At 36.0% G+C, this 22,138-nt stretch overlaps 1 protein-coding gene across 1 annotated transcript; it reads left to right on the top strand.

Annotated features, from left to right (window-relative positions):
- The first annotated feature begins 15,072 nt into the window (after window positions 1-15,072).
- LOC132546520 (GDP-D-glycero-alpha-D-manno-heptose dehydrogenase-like) lies at window positions 15,073-21,031 on the top strand. Its single transcript, XM_060210237.1, has 2 exons — window positions 15,073-15,137; window positions 20,043-21,031. The coding sequence occupies exon 2, from the start codon at window positions 20,048-20,050 to the stop codon at window positions 21,029-21,031; it is 984 nt and encodes a 327-aa protein (XP_060066220.1). The 5' UTR covers window positions 15,073-15,137; window positions 20,043-20,047.
- The last annotated feature ends 1,107 nt before the right edge of the window (window positions 21,032-22,138 follow it).

The following is a 22,138-nucleotide window of genomic DNA, read 5'->3' as shown; positions in this document are numbered from 1 at the left end:
CCATCGATATGTTCTAATATAAAACAATGTTATTGATGAATTATGATATTAAAGATAAATATTTGGAATTCATTACAACTTACTCGAGAAAACACTGACTTGTTACCGTCTCACAAAAGCGTTGTGACCGTTAATATTTAAGTAAGTGTATATACATATACACAGGGAGCCGTCTAATGAACAGCTGGCTTCCTACTGACACTGTGATTGGTTGGAGCTAATATGTGAAATACGATTTTTCTACGAAATCTGATCATTTCTCCGGTGAGTGCCCTAGCTTGATACATCGCATAACCAAACTTCTGAAAGTCTGGTAAGTGTTTTACGTATCGATGAAATAGTCCTGTGCTTGTTAAGATGATTTGGTTACATTGATGGTTTATAGTGAACTTGGAATGTTTCTGCTTGAAATTGAAGTGAAAATTAGAATGACTGTGTTTTGGCACACCTTAGTCCCGAGATTTAACAAGTTATCAAGTAAAATATATAGATAGTTATATAATGTAAGTTAAATGAAAGGGAATAAGGACATTTTAAATGGATATATTATGTAAAATTTATTTGGAATTCTCAAGAAACTTGTTCTGGGGATAAATTATGGCTAACAGCTACTCTCAGAAAGCATCTACAGCATTAATATAAACAAATAAGATTTAATGATTGAGATAATACATGTCGTGGGCACTTTAATAAAATATTCGAATATAAATTCATTTTAGAGAAATCTTGAACTTACTTAGAAAGACACACCAATTTGAATTAAATTCCGAACTTTGATATGATTAACAGGGCGCTAGAGGGGCATTCCATTTCAAATGAGGTTTTGTATTAACGAAAAAATGAAAACCGTCATCTTTACAAATGTGATAATGTTATGACTTAGAAATTCATTTCGGATAATTCATTCAAATATCAATGCATCAATAAAATGAATAGAATGTTTCATTTTCTAATAAACGTTTAATTGTAAAGGTTGAACTTATCGTTAAGTTATTCAATAGTATAGTTTATATGTATGTTAATCAATATAGTAATTTTCTGAATTTTTCATCCAGCTTTTTTTTGTGTGTTCTGTAAAATATATAATGGAGACAGCTGTTAACGTTGATCTTTCCTTTATTGAGTCTCGTCAAAAAGTTACAAACAAATATCAAATACAAGTAATCACAGTCTGATTATAAGACCTTGTTGTAAATGTACATGATACATAATGAAATTATCGAATATAAATTTAACTGACAAGTCATCTGTGTATATGGGGGAATTAGAGGTAGAGATAAATAAATCTTGGCTATGTGAGGGTTTTACAATATGAAAGCCAGGCCATAAATATCATTAATTGGTATTTAGCCAATTAAAACTAAAATTAATTAAGTTATATGAACATCAATATATATCTTCCAATGATTCTGAATAGAATTTAAGTCCTCACAATTATGCGTATTAAAACCTGAACTCAAGTTCTAATAATCATTATAAGGAACAGTAATGATAATACATCATAAGTACATATATTTCAATCAGATTCTAAACTGAGATAACAAATTACAAGATCTGACAGACAAAAACAATTTAAGATAATTTCATAACTTTGCAAGATAAAAGTATATATTAATATTAAAAATTCAATACAAAGAAATGGAACTAAATCTATTAATAATTAAGTATCAGAATTAAGGGGCAATAACTCATAAATAATTCCTAAAATGATATCTAATTGAAACATACAATATTTCACAAGAGACTAATAAATTGTGCATAAAATGCTTATGGTTGAAAGCTTTACAATAGATAAACATTTTCAATTACGGAAACACTATTCTTTGCATTTCACAGACAAGAATAAAACATAAATATTTAACTACATAAATCAATACAAATACAGACGTACGAAAGATAATATCGAACACAGAAAAATAATAATAAAATACAAAGTGTGTCAATTAACAATATGGAAATAGACTAAATGTACATTAGTAAGAAAGTGTGCTCACCTGTAAAATATATAATGGAGACAGCTGTTAACGTTGATCTTTCCTTTATTGAGTCTCGTCAAAAAGTGATACGAAAACTCAGATTTTATGAAGATCAAGCTGTTCTCCGGACACAGGCATGCGCAATGGTAAGCGTCGGTATAATTCCAAAAATATCTAAATCACTGACATGTGGGCTCCTAGCCATAACCTATTACGTAATGGCCACTCACCACACAAAGGGTGTTGACCAAGGGCTAATATAAAATACTAGTGTAAATCCTTAGTGCCGATACAATCACAATTGACCCTTCCGTGTCTATGACACTTTACAATTTAATTGCTTTAACTCTTCCTGACATGAAAGGTTAAATATATCTCTGTTGACTTGTGAATGTTATAATTATGTAACAAGATTAATTGACAAACCAAAATGGACATTTAGTGTATAAAAAAATCTGTATTGAATAAATTGTACTTTTTAAAGAAATTCGTTTGTTCCAAATGAATTTCATATTTAACTTTGAGAATATTTAATTTATATATAGAAAATGAACTGATTAAAAGAAAAGAGAGAATTTTATCATGAAAAATTCATCACGTACTGTACTCCTGTATTATACATGTAACATGTTAACTGGAGTCTTTGTCGGCCTTGTTCTGTGCTTTCGTTGTACCTCTTTTAACATTCATAAAACATGAAATTACATAATACAATATTTACATTTTGCTCTGTGGTCACCCATTATGTCTATATTAATCTGGACTGCATTCACAGTATTGTAGATGCAGTTCAGAGAGTGCGCATTAATATTTTTTCTGTGAAAATGTTGAAACTGCTGTTAGAAAAAACCAGTCAAAACGCTACAAGTCTTTTTAATCAGTATCGAAAAAGCGTTGTCTCCTAACTGTCGACTAACGATATCTGGTTTACCGATAAAGCTTTGTCGAAGCGAACATTCGCGAATTTCCTCACTGATATCTGTCGTGCTTCCTCCATCGTCAAACGCTACACACCGCATTGCCTTAGGGCTACGGCGGTACAATACCTGAATGATCAAGGATTTCAGGCTAGACACATCATGTTCATGAGCTCCCATAAATCTGAAAGTTCGCTTCGGTCCTATAACCGCAAAGTTTCGATAACACAGAAAGAGTCACTCAGTACATCGTTGTCTACCCTGACACTTCCAGTTACCGATCACACAGCGAGAGTTTCGCGATCCCCAGTTACCGATCACGCAGCGACAGTTTCGAGATCCCCACAAGCAGTTTCCTCACAAACCGTAGCATGTGTTTCATCGGAGTCCCTTTCTGCAAGCGATAATCCTCTTCCTTTAAACTCACTCAGACAAAACATGAATGTAAATGTCCAAACCAATATGACTACACCCAGTTTCTTCGCCGGCTCATCATTTTCAGGCTGTTCGTTCACTTTTAACTCGAAGTGACGTGACGCCGCCATTTTTTCTGAATGAATGGACCGGCACGGTAGGCCTACGGTTTACACCTGCGTAGTGAAATTTTAATTCTCTGGATTTAAGTACTGATATTAAATAGTAATTGTTGAAAGTGTTAAACATATTCATTTCGTCAGCTTGTAAAGTTTCAAACTTTACTGTTTTATCAATCTGTCATTGTTTTACTGTTGTTTTTCCACGCACTATTTTTTGTCGTCGTCAATATGGCTGTTCCATCAACATCGCAACTCTAACGATTGAGCGGGAAATTTGAATTTCAATTATTTCTAAAAATTAAAAAAAAAATGACAAAAATGTAAATATAACCATTGAACGTCTGTCAGATTGCATTTGTTGTCAATATGAATGCAATCTGGGTGACAGATAAATAGAATGACGTCCGTTAATATTTATCTGTCACCCAGATTGCATTCATATTGACAATAAATGCAATCTGACAGACGTTCAATGGTTAAGTAATATCTATATTATCCTCCCGCCAGAAATAATTTGTTTGGTAAATATATATATATATATCAGTAATGATTTGCGGGACATCTGGAGATTAAGTTGATTATATACATAAAACCGTATACCTGACGAGGTAGTGAAAACGTAAATGGTTTTAAAATTGTTAAATTTTAAATATTGTATATTATTTTGAACGTGTGGCCGTTGTAGTGAGTAATTTATGGGCTTTACCTAATTACGACTTTTTGAACGTGTGGCCATAGTAACGAGTAATCCACTGACTTTACCTAACTATGACTTTTTGAACGTGTGGCCATAGTAACGAGTAATCCACTGACTTTACCTAACTATGACTTTTTGAACGTGTGGCCATAGTAACGAGTAATCCACTGACTTTACCTAACTATGACTTTTTGAACGTGTGGCCATAGTAACGAGTAATCCACTGACTTTACCTAACTATGACTTTTTGAACGTGTGGCCATAGTAACGAGTAATCCACTGACTTTACCTAATTACGACTTTTTGAACGTGTGGCCATAGTAACGAGTAATCCACTGACTTTACCTAACTATGATAGTAACGAGTAATCCACTGACTTTACCTAACTATGTTTTTGAACGTGTGGCCATAGTAACGAGTAATCCACTGACTTTACCTAACTATGACTTTTTGAACGTGTGGCCATAGTAACGAGTAATCCACTGACTTTACCTAACTATGACTTTTTGAACGTGTGGCCATAGTAACGAGTAATCCACTGACTTTACCTAACTATGACTTTTTGAACGTGTGGCCGTAGACGCGAGTAATCCATTGGCTTTAATTAACTATGACTTCTTCACATAGTTTGACTAGAAATTTCAAATAGGACTTCCTCAAATTTGATTTATACAAAAGAATCGATAAACGGATCAATTATCCGTATCAAAATAAATAATTGGTAAAGGGGACATAACTCTTAATATAAAGTTGCATCATCAAAGTCATCTTAAGTTCAACATCAGCACTATGTAATGATATATAACATGCCCCCCTCTCCCCCTTCAATTTTAGTTCAGATGCAGATATCATTACATTTTGTCTTTCTCTATAAGCTACAATTTTACTCTCAAAGAATATTCATCTGAATTTTAAAAATATATACATAATTGGTTATCTGCTTTATATGGCTACGTAAACATTTAACTATCATCTATAAATAGAGAAACAAAGGGAAGATAAGTTGGAGATCAGAGTGCTAGTATGATCAGGGTTACGGTGATATCTGTTCTGTTGACATGAATGCAACGTGACAAAATCCAGATTGATACTTTTGATGGTAAAGTGTCCATCAAACCTTGGGAATGCATTATCTTTTTCAAATATTGAACAAAATTATAGAATTCATCTACAAGAAATTGAAGACTAAATTAAAGCATCAAAATAATTCGGTTAATGTGTTCTTGATATCTGAGACTTACAAATTGATAACTGCAGCAGGTCTAAGATATTAAATGAAGATCAGATGACAACAAACACCTGATTACTTAATTGCTGTCAATTTTATTTTTAACGATTTTCAAAGACCACGGATATATGTACGTATATCTTCGTCCGTGTTTGATTTGGTATCGATAAGTAACAACTGTTGACGTAATGCATACACCTTTGTCCTTTTATAAAATGATCACATGAAATGGTAGTCAACATGAAATATCTGATACAAACTAGACCTAGTTATATGAGGTTGGCAAATTGATAACCATGTACCATACAACCTGATGCATTAAATTAAAAATACATTAAAATAACATTATAAATGCATTATCTTTCTCAAATATGGAACAAAATGATAGATTCCATCTAAAAGGAATTGTGTTGTACAGGTAAACTAAAGCATCAAACAGTTTCTGGTAAGTTAATTTAACCTTGATATCTGAGTCTGACAAATAGGTAACTGCAACATGTCTAAGATATATTATTGAGCGAAAGATAGGGGGAAAAAAACACAGCTGGCGCATTTGCAATGAATATATCTAAGAACACACTCACTCAGAAGATTCGAAAACAAAAAGATGTTTTGCCGTACATACAAATGTATGTGATGTGACGTCGAACGTTATGTAACTATTACCACGGACTTAAGAATATATCTTAGTCCGTATTATAACTGTGAATGGTGTTGCCTATCTTCATCTCCATATATACAGTAAAACTGAAATACATGAGGATGCATTCGTCCGAAGATGGCAGCAAGGCCTTAAAACGTTCGCGATTTTGAACTTGATTTGTCGTCATAGTGTTTTGTAAAAAAACAATAATAATAAAATTGGAAATACTGATTGTAAATCGTCGGAAGTTTTTATACGAATGTGTTTATGCTTTACTAATCAGAAAGGTTTTTAATTTCATTCTTTATATATCTAATCAAAAAGATTAATGTATTCACGTCTAGCGGTCATTCTCCGGATGGTTGGGGAGGTAAGTTCTTAAAAGACGCTTATTAACTAACCACTTTGCTGATCATTCATAGATTTTTTCCACACTACTCCGAGGTATATCAGTGATAATGTCATTAATAAACAATGGGGACAATATCGAACCATGTTAGATCATATCAGAACATAGTAGTCGTTCGCCAAGAGTTACGTCCCCTTCACATCTCCGTCGTAACAGGCTTCCCATTAGAAAGATACGACATTTGGCATGTTTTTATTAAAGTTAAGGTACAAATGGTTGTTGCTACATCTATTACATTTCGTGACAACGACACAAGGATGTTTTATGCATGCTCCAGTAGTTATAATGAAAAGCAATCAAAGGAAACATCCGTAAAATCACTCGAGTTCATCTTGCAGCTTGCTGCTATTACAACGTGAAACACCATGGCGGACGAACGGGTTTCCCCAAGTTCAATATAGGTTGCTATAAATATTTATCCAATAAGCTATTACGCTCGATATGACGCATTAGGGATTTAATCCCATCTGTCAAATGAAATTGGTCAACAGAAAATCTATTTTAAGCCCGTAATTACCGGCATGACGATGCAGTGTTGATGCAAATAGACGCCTTCAGAAATAGTTCCGGGCCAAGGAAAAACGGACCAATGACAACAAAATTGAAACAGTAACTTTATTAACAACAATAAATTGACATTCCTTGTCAAATAAAGCATATATCAAAACTAGATATACATATATCCATTATCAAAAGCCATCACTCCACAACTATTTTTTTATTTAAAACGAAGTCAGAAACACTTGCATATTTATATGTAGCCACAATGGCTTGTCTAGATAATTAAGATAATAAAAATAATTTCGAAAAGTCCCTGTGATTTTGCTACTTCTGGTTATTAATTTTGTAAATATGCTTTTTTTTCTCACATGATGTACAAAATATTGCCCCATTAGGATATTCTGACAAGGTGAAGTTAACGACGCCATCAAAACACCATGGCTGCAATAGTAATAATGGTATTGACTTATCTGCAAATAAATTGGCAACCATACAACTTAATGCTAGAATCACTGTAATTCCTCCACCAGTATGAGTGATTTACATTATTCTGATAGTGTAACAAACAAGCTCTGTCCCGTCAGTTTATCCTAATAGGGATCTATGAAGGTATAATGGAATGCTGACAATATTCATATATTGAACAATCATTTTAATTTGTCACACGAAAAAAAAAAAAAACAAGAGCCTGTTTCAGGTCACGAAATACGCCTGTGATTTTGTCTGACTATCACCTACACTATTTATGCTGTATATAATATATTGCATTTGTTTCAATGGTAATTGCGTAATACTTTGCAAAGTTATTGCACCGACATTGAATGCTGTCAATTTTATTTTTAACGATTTTCAAAGACATTAATGGGCCGTAACTCTAAAAGTTGTGGATCAAAAATCATGGAAATCAAACTCAATCTAGCTTTGATTGTACTTAAGCTTGCAATGAAAGTTAAAAGAAATCTGTTAAGGCTTAATAAATTCCATAATCGCTGGGACATTGAAATGTTTACGAACAGAGGGACATACGGACGGAAGATGGACGTATGGAAGACGAGAATACCATAATATGTCCTGTCATTTGACGGATGTATAAAATACATAAATATCAAACAAAAAAAAAGAAGTAAATAAATGTAAAGATCATAAATCTAAAATAATAAGCAAAATCACTTGAGGTACGCATATTGTGCATAAAAATACATTGAAAAATTAATTTAAGATTAGAAACAAGAGGCCCATGGGCCTTATCGGTCACCTTAGAATCAATCACTTCACAAGCAATGGTAAGAACTGACAGTATTTCTGATATTGATTTACATTTATTATTAACAGCTAATAGTTGTCTGCTGTTTAAAGAATTATAAAAAAAATCATCACATGTTTTGTTTTTTATTTGTCTATTTCATTATATCTAGGAACATTTATCTTATAGTGATATAGTGACAGCTGTCAGTTGCTCACTTATTATGAGTCCATACTAGTTTATGGAGAAATTACTGAAATTAGCATGTCTATGTGTGCTTGATGATGAAGATAATGATGTTGACTGTGTCTAAGAATCTGCAGCATCCTTATGCATGGAAGTTAAAGTGTGTGAAGAAGCTGATAATGAGGATGTGTGATGCTGCTGTGTGATGCTGCTGATGTTGGTATATATGATGATGTTGAGGTGTGACGATGCTGATTTGGTATGTGATAATGCGGATGTGTAATGCTGCTGAAGTGTGATGATGCTAATGTTGATAGGTGACCATAATGATGCTGATGGTATGTGATGATGCTAATGTGTGACGAGGATGATGATTGTATATGATGACGTTGATGTCAGATGCTGATGTTGTTTGTATATGTAACAATGCTGGAGTGCTAGTATGGCTGCAAGTTATAAATATATGTTTAGAGTGATTGTGTTACATAGTGTCTATGATAGTTAAGATATAGTGTGCAACTCAAAATGCTGTGTGTTTAGTGGTGAAAATGTGCATGACTATACTCTGTAAGTGTGTGACGATGGGAGTTATAGACTGATAGTATATATGAATCTATTTATTCCTCATGTGTTTATAAATAAAAAATAAACAAATATATATAAATAAATAAAAATAAAATTGATATTATCCCTGTTAATAATTAACATTTAAAATTACTTTTGCTAAATGATTCTCTTGGCATGTTTAAATGGGTTAAAATTTCCCTTGCACCGGTTGCAGTGCGCTTCCATAAAATTCTACAACGATACTACGCGATCTCTAAAAACTACAGCTCAAGCACCATTTCATCAATTAAATAATATTAATATAATACAAAAAGAACTATTACTTACGCATAAGAACTCACCACAGTTCCCCTGTAAGCAATTTCTTTCCGTGAGGTGCGCGTAATACCCGCCATGCTTACATAAAAATAAAATCAAGTAGGAAAGCTCCGTGCGGGGAGGTAACTCTGCACGAACGTCAAAAATATTCTGATATGATGTGTGACCCGAATTCCAAAGTAGATTGCTTAGCGAAAAGCATTTGTATTTCATTACAATTATCTAGAATAGAGAACCAGACACCAATGGGAATCTACCTATGAATTTTTAGAGGAATCCATCACGTACTTTTCAAGAAATAGCGATAACAAACTACATTGAAAAAATCCAAGATGGCCGCCTGTCAACCATTTTGTTTTTCTTATCAGTACCAAAATCAAATTGAATCCTTCGATTGATTTGAGAATAAAATGTTGTTTTCCGGTTCTATCCGGAAATATTTTGAAAGACACCATAATTAAGAGCCATATAGCGCTGCTGGGCAAAGACACCACAATTCACAACTGTATAGCGCTGCTGGGTAAAGACACCACAATTTACAGACGTATACTACTGCTGGGTATATATACATCATTTTTTAAATATTACTTACTAATGCACTTGGATGAATCCTGTCTTTAATGAATATCGTGAAATATTAACACTCCCGCGAACTTGAAGCGGTATTGAGTTCTTGACACGATAGGAGCCGAATTCGTCGCCCGGACGGAGACACAGTCTCATGTTATTCGTAAGTTCTTTCTCGTTTATTGTGAAGTAAGTGTACTGTTTTTATATCAAGAAATTATTCAAAACTCATATGCGCTCATATTTTAGCATGCGAAGCTCTGGATTTGTCGTGACAAATACCGGGGTAAGAAATTCCCTTTGTTGGAATTTCCCGACTCTAAATAAGATCGAAATGACGACATTTGCTTTATTCAAGCGATTTCATTGGTTGGTATAATAAGATGATGGATAATCGTCCTACGTCATTTTAAAAGTAATATGCGATTGGCTGAGAAAAAGAAAAGTTATAAACGCAAAACCAGGGGAACCCCTGCAAGGAGTACTCTCGGTATACAGTCACGGACTATCTCCTGACTTCACGATAACCTTTTTTGACGGTGAAATTCCGTTTGCTTTTAAATTAGAAATTAATTGTACATTTTCATGAATACTTCAACTATAATTCGCCGAAAGCAATAGAGTTAATTTTTCATCGATAGCGAACAACGGACGGAAAACTCAACAAACTCGGACTTTCATGTACATGAAACTGTTCACTCGCCAAGAACAGTAACTCTGTATATATCTCAAAGGACAAGTATTTCCCGCTATGGACTCAAAACACGACACTTTTACAAGCACGTGCTGTACATCCCATACCGTTAGAATTATTGCTCAACATGACGCAAACATGCGTTATATCGTGTGGACATAATTACGTACCCGGCCTTCGTTTCTTTGTTCTTGGAAGAACACATTCTTCACTGGAAGAAATATGAAGTTTCTATTGTAATCTTCACATAGGCTTAACTTTGTAAACTTCTACGTTCTGTAAGTTACCCAAATATATATCATCTGCTTGTTTGGTATATTAATCCTTAAATCAGTCAAAATGGCAACCATTCAAGATTTTCCAATCTATTAAAGAATACAAGACTCTTTTTCTATATGGGTATGTAGGATAGGGATATTCCACCCGAGGGGTCACAAAATATGACCACATTTTGTGATCCCGAGGGTGGAATATACCTATCCTACAAACCCATATAGAAAAGAGTTTTTTCTCTCATTTCTAATCTCATGTTATCAAATATTTGCACTCACCTCGCGGTAGCCAGCACTGGACGCCGCCATTTTTCAGAATTCTATTTTTCCCCTTGATTTATATACGTAAAAAAATTGCTGAAATAGATTCTCCATCCCCGAATGTTAAACATCCAACGTCAGTGTTTAAATGTTTTTTCTTCAAGCGGGCCGGGTCAAATACCCTGTCAAATATGTCACCCAGAGACATGCATACGCGTTCAAATATAGTGTCTTAAAACACGCAATAAAACAACACTTTTCTTTTTAATATTTACTATTGTTCAATGTATAATATATCATAAACACATTTAACATCTTTGTACATGTTGGTCAAGTTATTAATACTACTTTACTGTCAATAGTAATCTTACAAATCTTACACATTTATGAATGGAATTCTTGGTTTGCTTGTGTGATAACGTCTCTTACGTCATACATTTCGCGCCACACCGACAGGAGGAAAGTTAGTCACTGTCACTTTCAAACACACGTGGACGACGGCGGAAAGACTGAGTCCCAGGGTTGGTGATGTTGATATTTATAGAACAGTTTTGTAAATACGAGCCTGCAAGCAACGACTCCAATCGACTATGCGTGTTTGTGGATGAAGCGGTTGACGAGGACATAGTCGATGAGTGCGTGGGAAAAAACTATTAATTACTCCGCGCGCGAGGCTTTATTACACAGGCGCCTGTGTAATAAACGTCTATCATAGCCATGTTTATTACCCTGGACAGGCCTACCTGACACAGGTGGAAATGAGAGAATACAAGATACCTATTTGCAGACAATACACACTACTGTGAAATCCTCTTTCCATACGGACCCATCCTTATCTGAAACCACTGAGTAAAATAGTGCGTCTGTGTATGTATGCCAGGACTTTCCATTGACCATATTTTAGATAACTCGTACAATAAACAGTTATATCGCATACCTTGTTACTATCTGAAGAAAGCTACGGAATCTTCTTCTCTGTCTTTGTTATAAACATTGAATATAGTTTACAATTACACAGCTCCTGTGGTTTATTGCTGCTAGTTTGGATTTTACAAGTAAAAACTGATTCCAATCAGTTCGGTAAAATAATTTCAAAGCATTTAAAAATTACTTGTAACAGAGTTACTCCCCTTTAACTGTACGGCATGTCCCTAAGCTTGGCATGAACTGGGTCTTTCAAAAAATTATCATCTTCAAAAACGTTCATTTCTATTGAAACTGTCGACCCTGTAGTTTTCATCACAATACTATTACAACCATCCCCGAACATTTTCTCGAAGCCCGTTTCTGAATCTCGGGGGGAGGGGGGGTTATCACATGTGAATTCGCTTTGGCAACAACGTTTTTTTAATTGTCTTATTCCTAAATAGATACCAAAAACGTTTCAGATCGATATCTTCTGCTTTATCTTCATTCAATTTTTCAGGCATATATCTATCAAATGTTTGTTTAAGGTTTTTCCTATTTTTTCATCAATTTGTATTCTTTGTAATGTTCCGAGACGAGACACCGCCCAGTGGTTTACTTTCAACATTCCTTTTCTTCCAGTTTCTTCTCGTTTTACAGGGAAACTCCGATAACTGATCGTTCCAATAATGCTTTAAGTAGATTCTAAAGGAGCATTATATATTACACTTACAACTTTACAATGATACTTCTCTATGTCCTTCGCACCTAGATTCACTTTATGCGAGACAAGTTCTAATATTCATGTATTGCTGCGGTCTATATATCTTAGTGACAACTTTCTTCCAATTAAACCGTGTTTGTTTTTTCTATGATTGAACTAATAACTAGAACATGCTCCGATAAATTGAGTTAAATTTCTAAGTTTATAAAAAAAACTCTCCTCAATAATTATATGGTCAGTAAGTGTTGATTTACCTGTTTAGGAAAAAACATCTTTCTGATATGTTTCACTTACTGATAAAATTGTATCTTACTCCATTTTCTACATGACATAACGAACCATAGTGTATAAAAACTATCAACTACCTATGTAGAAAAATCTACCGACTACCATTGGAGAAAAGTCTTCCGACTACCATTGGAGAAAAGTCTACCGACTACCATTGGAGAAAAGTCTACCGACTACCTGTGCAGAAAAGTCTACCGACTACCATTGGAGAAAAATCTACCGACTACCATTGGAGAAAAGTCTACCGACTACCATTGGAGAAAAGTCTACAGACTACCATTGGAGAAAAGTCTACCGACTACCATTGGAGAAAAGTCTACCGACTACCTGTGCAGAAAAAGACTTAGTGTATAAAAAGCTACCAGCTATCATTGCAGAAAAATCTACCGACTTCCAGTGTAGAATAAATCTACTGACTTCAAGCGTAGAAAAAAATCTGTCAACTGCCAATGTAGACAATCTGCAAGCTAACAATGCAGAAAAGTCTATCGACTAACAGTGAAGGAAAATGTACCAACTACCAATGTAGAAGTAACTACCAGTGTAGTAATAACCACCTATTGTCTGTGTATAGAAACATACCAATAAACAGCGTAGAGAAATCTATCAACTGCTTGTGAGCAAAAACCATCAGCAATGTAACAGTGTAGAGATAGCTACAGTCTAGTAGTGTAACGAATGCTACAATTCATACAAATGTCGAGCCAACAGTCACCTATGTAGAGATAACTAACAGTCACCAGTGTAATGATAACTAACAGTTACCTGTGTAGAGATAACTAACAGTCACCAGTGGAATGATAACTAACAGTCACCAGTGTAGAGATAACTGACAGGCACCAGTGTAGAGATAACTAACATTCACCAGTGTAGAGATAACTAACAGTCACCAGTTTAATGATAACTAACAGTTACCAGTGTAGAGATAACTAACAGTCACCAATGTAGAGATAACTTACAGTCATCAGTGTAGAAATAGCTAACTAACCGTAGTTAGTTATCTCTACATTGGTGACTGTTAGTTATCTCTACACTGATGACTGTAAGTTATCTCTACACTGGTGACTATAAGTTATCTCTATACTAGTGACTGTTAGTTATCTCTACACTGATGACGGTTAGTTATCTTTACATTGGTGTCTGTTAGTTATCTCTACACTGGTAATCGTTAACTATCAGACATTACTGAAGAGACAACTACTTGTTACCAGTGTAGAGAGAACTCCCAGGCACCAGTGTAGAGAAATCTACCAGCCACTACTGAAGAGACAACTTCCAGGCACCAGTGTAGAGAGACAAGCACCTAAGACGCTACTAGATTTTTCTCTTCTATCCCTTCCGTAGAACTAAGCCATTACGTGCCGACTTTAGAAATGATATAGTATATGGCTATTATATGTAAGTATCAAAGTCACGAGCATATTGTATTGTGGATAAAGGTAGACATCATGTTATAAGATCTAAAGCCTCTTAATTTTGGCGACTACCATAAGCGTAAGTAAACATTACACTCCATGTTTTTGTTATTTCTTATGTTTTGAAAGAGACAAAGATGTGAAATATGTCAGTGTCTATCATTGGCCCGGACACAATCATGGAAGTGATCTCTCTCACAGTGATCAAATGAAAAATTGGAGTAACCGGAGACATTTCAGCTCGGTTTTTTTTTTTTTTTTTTGTTCTCTCTTTTTTTATATCAAAATTATTGTCATTTTAAATGTCAACAGAGGTGAGGTATTAAGTGACCAATCTCTGTCACATGATTCGTTTGTCCACTGATCGATTTCGTAAGATAATAGCCAAAGTTTACATACCTAGAAACCCGTCGTCAACACTGTTCGTGTAAATAGCGCGTCATTCTTGTACTCCAGATTGAAGTCGTATACAGCTTATTGTGACATCGTTCTCCTCGTCGCATTTTAAACAGAATGCAACAGCAGGATTTATGTTATATCATTCTATTCCAGACTAATTATTTAGACAATTATGCTAACAGTCGGGTTTGCTTGCCACGGCATGTATTGACCCGTTTCGATTAATTTCCGATAGTGGAAGTAAACCATACTTATTGGGTACCCGGGTTGGTCCCACGTCACAATAGATTAGCAGTCACGTGAGAGCAGAACTTGGTGCGTCCACGCTTCCACCTACCCACTCGCAAACTTTAAAAACGTGAAGTAGGATTGTTGATTAACAGCGGAAAGGTAAGACCATCGATACTCAATGCTTTATTTATTTTGCCGTCAAAGTATTTATCATAAAATATCTTTAAAACATCGTTTGGCTATATCTGTGTGATGTCGGTTTATCTGCCGGTCAGTGCTTGCCACTAAGTCCAATAATAATCGAAATTTTACGTTAACAATACCTGTACGATAGGGTGTGTGTGTCGCCGCTTAGGTCGAAACATAATACCAGAGGCCACTGAGACCTATGTGGACACGTTTGCCGCTAGTTATTTCATTGAGTAAATATTTCTGACTGCGTGTTATAGTTGTTGACCCGGTCGTTACACTTGTATTATACGGTAAGATATTTGCCAGTATCAGCACGGGTAGCACGCCCGCGTCCTAAGCAACAAGGATCGAACAGTGAATGGATACTCTATAACCTACATATTCCGGCTGTCCTCGTTTTTATGTGTTAGTCTGTTGCTGTATTACATGTTCAGACCTACATGTACTTTTCGTTAAAAACGTGAAACTACATGTACTGATCATTTTCTCCTGTTACCTCGCTCTTAAAACCCATTCTCTTTTTCGATTCCATGATCGGGAATGGAATACAGTGTCGGTCATCTGCCAGCCAATATGATTTGATTCCGAGTCTCTTGTCTCATCCAAAATTAGTGACACATGTCAGTTGAAATAAGTTATTCTAAATCCCCTTCATATTAGCCCATTGTTATATATAATACCGCTTCATTCACATAAAGATATATTATTGTATGTAATACCTCGTCACCCACACGACGATAACAAGTGTCTATAATAACCCGTCAGCAACACCACGATATATAAGTGTATATAATACCCCGTCACCCACACCACGATATCAGTGTCTATAATAACCCGTCACCCACACCACGATATCAGTGTATATAATAACCTGTCACCCACACCACGATATCAGTGCATATAATAACCCGTCACCCACACCACGATATCAGTGTCTATAATAACCCGTCACCCACACCACGATATCAGTGTATATAATAACCTGTCACCCACACCACGATATCAGTGCATATAATAACCCGTCACCCACACCACGACATCAGTGTCTATAATAACCCGTCACCCACACCACGATATCAGTGTCTATAATACCCCGTCACCCACACCACGATATCAGGACATTATATAATAACCCGTCACCTACACCAGGACATTATGTAATAACCCGTCACCTTTACCAGGACATTATATGATAACCAGTCGCCAACACTAGGACATTATATAATAACCCGTCACCTATACCAGGACATTACATGGTAACCCGACATCTATACAAGGACATTAAGTTATACCCCGTCACCTATACCAGGACATTACATGGTAACCCGACACCTATACAAGGACATTAAGTAATACCCCGTCACCTATACCAGGACATTACATGGTAACCCGACACCTATACAAGGACATTATGTAATACCCCGACACCTATACAAGGACATTATGTAATACCCCGTCACCTATACCAGGACATTATATAATAACCCATCACCTATACCAGGACATTATATAGTAACCCGTCACATATACCAGGACACTATATGATAACCCGTCACCTACACCAGGACATTATATAATAACCCGTCACCTATATCAGGACATTATAAAAATAGCCCGTCACCTATACCAGGACATTATATAATAACCCATCACCTATACCAGGACATTATATAGTAACCCGTCACATATACCAGGACACTATATGATAACCCGTCACCTACACCAGGACATTATATAATAACCCGTCACATATCAGGACATTATATAATAACCCGTCCCCTATACCAGGACATTATATAATAACCCGTCACCTATACCAGGACATTATATGATAACCCGTCACCTATACCAGGACATTACCCCTATGCCAGGACATTATATGATAACCCGTCATCTATACCAGGACATTATATGATAACCCGTCACCTATACCAGGACATGGTATGATAACCCGTCACCTATACAAGGACAATGTATGATAAACCGTCACCTATACCAGGAAATTATATAATAACCCGTCACCTATACCAGGACATTATATAATAACCCGTCACCTATACCAGGACATTATATAATAACCCGTCACCTATACCAGGACATTATATGATAACCCGTCACCTATACCAGGACATTACATAATAACCCGTCCCCTATACCAGGACATTATATGATAACCCGTCACCTTTACCAGGACATTATATGATAACCCGTCACCTATACAAGGACAATGTATGATAACCCGTCACCTATACCAGGACATTATATAATAACCCGTCACCTATACCAGGACATTATATAATAACCCGTCACCTATACCAGGACATTATATAATAACCCGTCACCTATACCAGGACATTATATAATAACCCGTCACCTATACCAGGACATTATATAATAACCCGTCACCTATACCAGGACATTAGTATACACATATGATGAAATACCCCACTACACTGCACATGATATATAGTCTTGTGTTCTGCTTGCTTGCTCCAGGACGATAATCTCAGTCTAGGTATACAATGCACTGTGGATCATACCAGGTCGTCCTGAATAGACTATACCCATTTGACCCCAAAGTTAGCGGACAAGGAGCATGATAAGAACATTTTTTACGTCCCCTCGTGTAGAATCGACTCGCCTTAACTTGTAATTGGTTTTAAGCTATATTTCAATCTTTGAGTCAATACTGTACAAGCAGATTTACCATGGATACTCAATTAGGTTACTTAATGGAAAGTTTATAATTAATTTTCGAAGGGATTCATTTCTGTTTCCTTTTTGTAGCTGTATGATTAGGGGCGTATACTGTTATACATCCCTGGTACCAATATGTAATAACCTCACGACCAGAATTATTGTTATTATTTCCCTGTTGTATACAAGTAAAAGTGTTTTCAGACTCACATGACCACCCAGTTTTGACAAATGTATTAAACAATGTGAAAACCAACAATTTTCTCTGAATATAAACGTGAAGCACTATGTCAGATTTCGCAACTACAGAAATGGTTACCCGGAATTCTGTATCAGTGTAATAATTATTATACATTACACAGTCCATAGATGTTGCCTGCCGTGTCACTGACCGTAAACACAATGCTTGTAACACTCACTTGAGTAGAACAATAAAGTGATTTTATGATGCATTGAAGTTCATTGATTGTACACACGTTCACGGTGACATAAATATGTATTTCCTGGCAATTCTCACCTGGAAAATCGACCAATTGACATACGATGTAGAGTACTGTAACGGTAACATTTCGTATCAACGTTATCATCGCGAAATAATCCATATAATAAACAGAGTGAAAAACACTTACGGGAGTAATTATGGGGGAAATGAAATTATGTTGGGACTTACTTCGATTAAATCTGTATGTGTTAAGATATAATGTTTATCCTACATCCAGACTTTTATATTTAGTTTGTAAAGACTATATCTCGAATTATTGTCAAATTCAGAACGTATTCAGTCTCAGGACCGTCTGGGATGCGGATTCCTGGCAAGACATTTTACACTTATAGAGCTCTCGGCGGCAGGCGAAGGGCTACCCGTATGTTGTCAAAAGCTAAAGGAGGACCTGTCTCAAAATGACACCAGTTGATCACAGGGTGATAACTATATATAGACTCAACAAATAGACTAATACATTGTTATGATGTAATGACGTGTCTACTGATTACCGGCACACATAGTAACCGCCAATAAGCGGGACGTGTTCAGTCATAACACATATTTGCAGTCTCATTAGATTATAATCAAACCACTTTATCCTTTGAAACCAATCAGATATTCGAACCCCTTTCTACTTTCTAAGTAGTCAAACATACTGAAACCTTACTCTTTTGAGTCTAAATGTTTCTGTTCGTTGTCAAGGGGAACAAATGCACTGCCCACGTGAATAGAGTTAATCGCCGCCGTGCAAATTATGTCACACCGATTATTTACGAATTTTTTCGGAGAACGGATGATTGTATTGATACTTGGACAATAATCTAATTACCGTCAATTTTTCAATATTAATTTAGGTACCTGATCGACCTAATCTTTTGTCCGTGTAATTGCAACATTGTGTTATTATTATATAACAGTAGTTAGAGAAATAATTACCCTTTTATCAACAGTAAATACATTGGAGAACTCTATCAAATTACGCAAGCATTCATTTAACAATCTCAGAAACATCATATGTTATTCATATGTGTCAAGAGTTGGCATGGAACATTTTTTACAGTATGGTGATTTAGACTTTTGATCCATGATTAAGGAAATACACAGCACAACAACGGAGTAACATGTACGCAAAAAAATCCATTTCTGATTTGTATTAAAAAAAACAGCCATGTTTAAAGGCTTGGCCAACTGTGTCTAGTTCGGTCGTGTATTCTATGTGAATGTGAATACAGTATGTCTAGTCCGGTCGGGTATTCTATGGGAATCCAATATGTTTAGTTAGGTAAGGTATTCTATGGGAATCCAATATGTTTAGTTAGGTCGGGTATTCTATGTGAATGTGAATCCAATATGTCTAGATTCTGTGTGAACACAGATATTGAATTCTGTTCTGACTTCACGGTGTTTATTGATTCAGTTTATGTCTTTATATACTTTATTGTTAGTTTATATCAGTGTGTTCATGTCCTTAGATTTGAGAACTGGCTTGCACAGCCATAGATTTACCTTCCCGTCACTGACCTACTGTTACAGATATGAATAGAGTAACTATATCAGTATACAAGTCATTGATCAGATAGTTAAAATATCTGCTTGTAACAAGAAACAATAGTCAGGAATTTAAAAAGTCGGGTGTTGACAGGCCAAAATCTACGGACCAAGATAATATCTTAATGTTTCCTGTCTTTCAGATACAATGGCGACACCACTTGCAGCAGGAGCCGAATTAGGCAACAGTGAAAGCAAAGGTCACGTGTTGTTGACAGGAGGGGCTGGTTACCTGGGAACAACAATGATCCCGATTCTTCTCGAAGATGGATACGAAGTTACTGTATATGATATCTTTAAATGGGGGCTGCATCCCATCCTCAACTTCGCTCAGAACCCACGGTTTCACATTGTAAAAGGAGATGTTCGCAACAGGGATCAGCTGGCCGAGGTTATGCATGATAAAATTGCAATTATTCATTTGGCTGCCATTGTTGGATATCCAGCATGTGACAAAGATCCCGATCTGGCCATTGATACCAACGTCGGTGGGACGCGGATGATTACTGAGCTGAAGCGCCCGGACCAGATCTTGGTGTACGCTAGTACGGGTTCGTGTTACGGAGCGGTAGAGGGCGTGTGTACAGAAGAGACTGGGATTAGCCCGCTCACTCTGTACGGTGGCAGCAAAGCAGAGGGTGAGAAACTCGTCCTAGACGTGGGCGGGGTCGCTCTTCGACTCGCTACTGTGTTTGGTCTGTCACCTCGACTACGTCTAGATCTCCTTATTAACGATTTAACCCATAAAGCATTAACCTTGAAGGAATTTGACCTGTACGAAGGAAATTTCCGTCGTACTTTTCTCCATGTGAAAGACGCTGCACGTGCTTTTGTATTTGCACTTTCCAACTTTGATGCTATGAAAGGACAGGCCTACAATGTTGGCGATGAAAAAATGAACATGACAAAATCACATGTTGCCCGTGTAATTCAAAGTAACGTACCCGGATGTAAAATCACGGAATCTAACTCTGGCGAGGACAAAGATAAGAGGGACTATGAGGTGTCATACGCAAAGATCCGAAAATTGGGTTACTCTGCAACAGTCTCAGTGGAACGTGGAATACAGGATATGCTCAAGGTCCTTCCCTTCCTCGCTACGGAAGACATTGCTCGCTGTAAAAATGTATGAGTACATTTCCGAACCCTGTAAATGACCCTTTTTAATGCATTATTAGACAATAATGACTTTTACTTATTTGTCTAGAAGTCGGTTTTAACAACCAACGTAGTGTGATCTAAAGGAAAACTCGTTGTTTAACTTCCCTTTCAACGATTATCCTTGGAGTGCTTCGTGTTTATGGTTGGATGACTGTGTATTTGTGAGTGAGACTCATTCTTCATTTTTCATTGACACATTCCGGGTAAGGTCGACCTTGACCAATACCACAAATAAGTGCAGCTGTACTAAAACCTAGAACTACATTACTAGGATGGCCTTGACCTGCATCACGGCAACACTTAGGAGATACCAATGCCAAACGAATGGTTCTAGAACCACGACAGGACAATATTGTACCTATGGAATCATTCTCTCGCTTAAGACTTTACTCTAAAGTGCTTCAGTTGATTTTGTCTGTATGCTGTGACGTCGTAAATGCTCACCGATGTGGAATCATTGCTATGTATATTTATTTGTTTTCTTTATAGATGTCTATGTTACCTACATCCATGATTGCATGTGACAATTCCACTATAAGTTAAGTCTCAACAGAGAAACGTGTGCAGTTTATAACATACATGGTTTTCATGAAGTTTATGGGACCCATGAAATATCAACACTTCATTTCTGTTGGTTCCAAAGATTTTTTTTCTGATACAAGGGATTCTCCTTAAAATATCGCAATAAGGATTGTTACAAACAGACGGGGTACATTTGGAGTGACATAGCTGTTTCTATATAGTCATAATTATTGTTTGATATATACATGCTGTACATTAACTGCGTCTATCACGTGGTCGAATCTCTGATAAGTGAACACATTCACGTTGTATTTTGGATTTGAATGTGAACATATCCAGAAAGACATTTTAAATCGTATTTATTCCAAATACTTGAAAAATGTTATGGCCTTGCACTTGTTGCATTATGGACGAAATTTATTTAACTAACCACGTTTTGTTCCATAAAGGTGTTTGTCAAGAGATAAATTGAACACACTACGTAGTAGTTCAGATGTTGAATTTGCTTGACGACCAACTCATAGGTCTTCCAATCGGATCATCCAAAGCAATAATC

This window comes from Ylistrum balloti, unplaced genomic scaffold, assembly GCF_031769215.1.
Source record: "Ylistrum balloti isolate Yb309-2 unplaced genomic scaffold, AGI_CSIRO_Ybal_v1 Utg369892, whole genome shotgun sequence".
Taxonomy (NCBI): Eukaryota; Metazoa; Mollusca; class Bivalvia; order Pectinida; family Pectinidae; genus Ylistrum; species Ylistrum balloti.
This window is presented reverse-complemented; position numbering and strand designations above follow the sequence as displayed.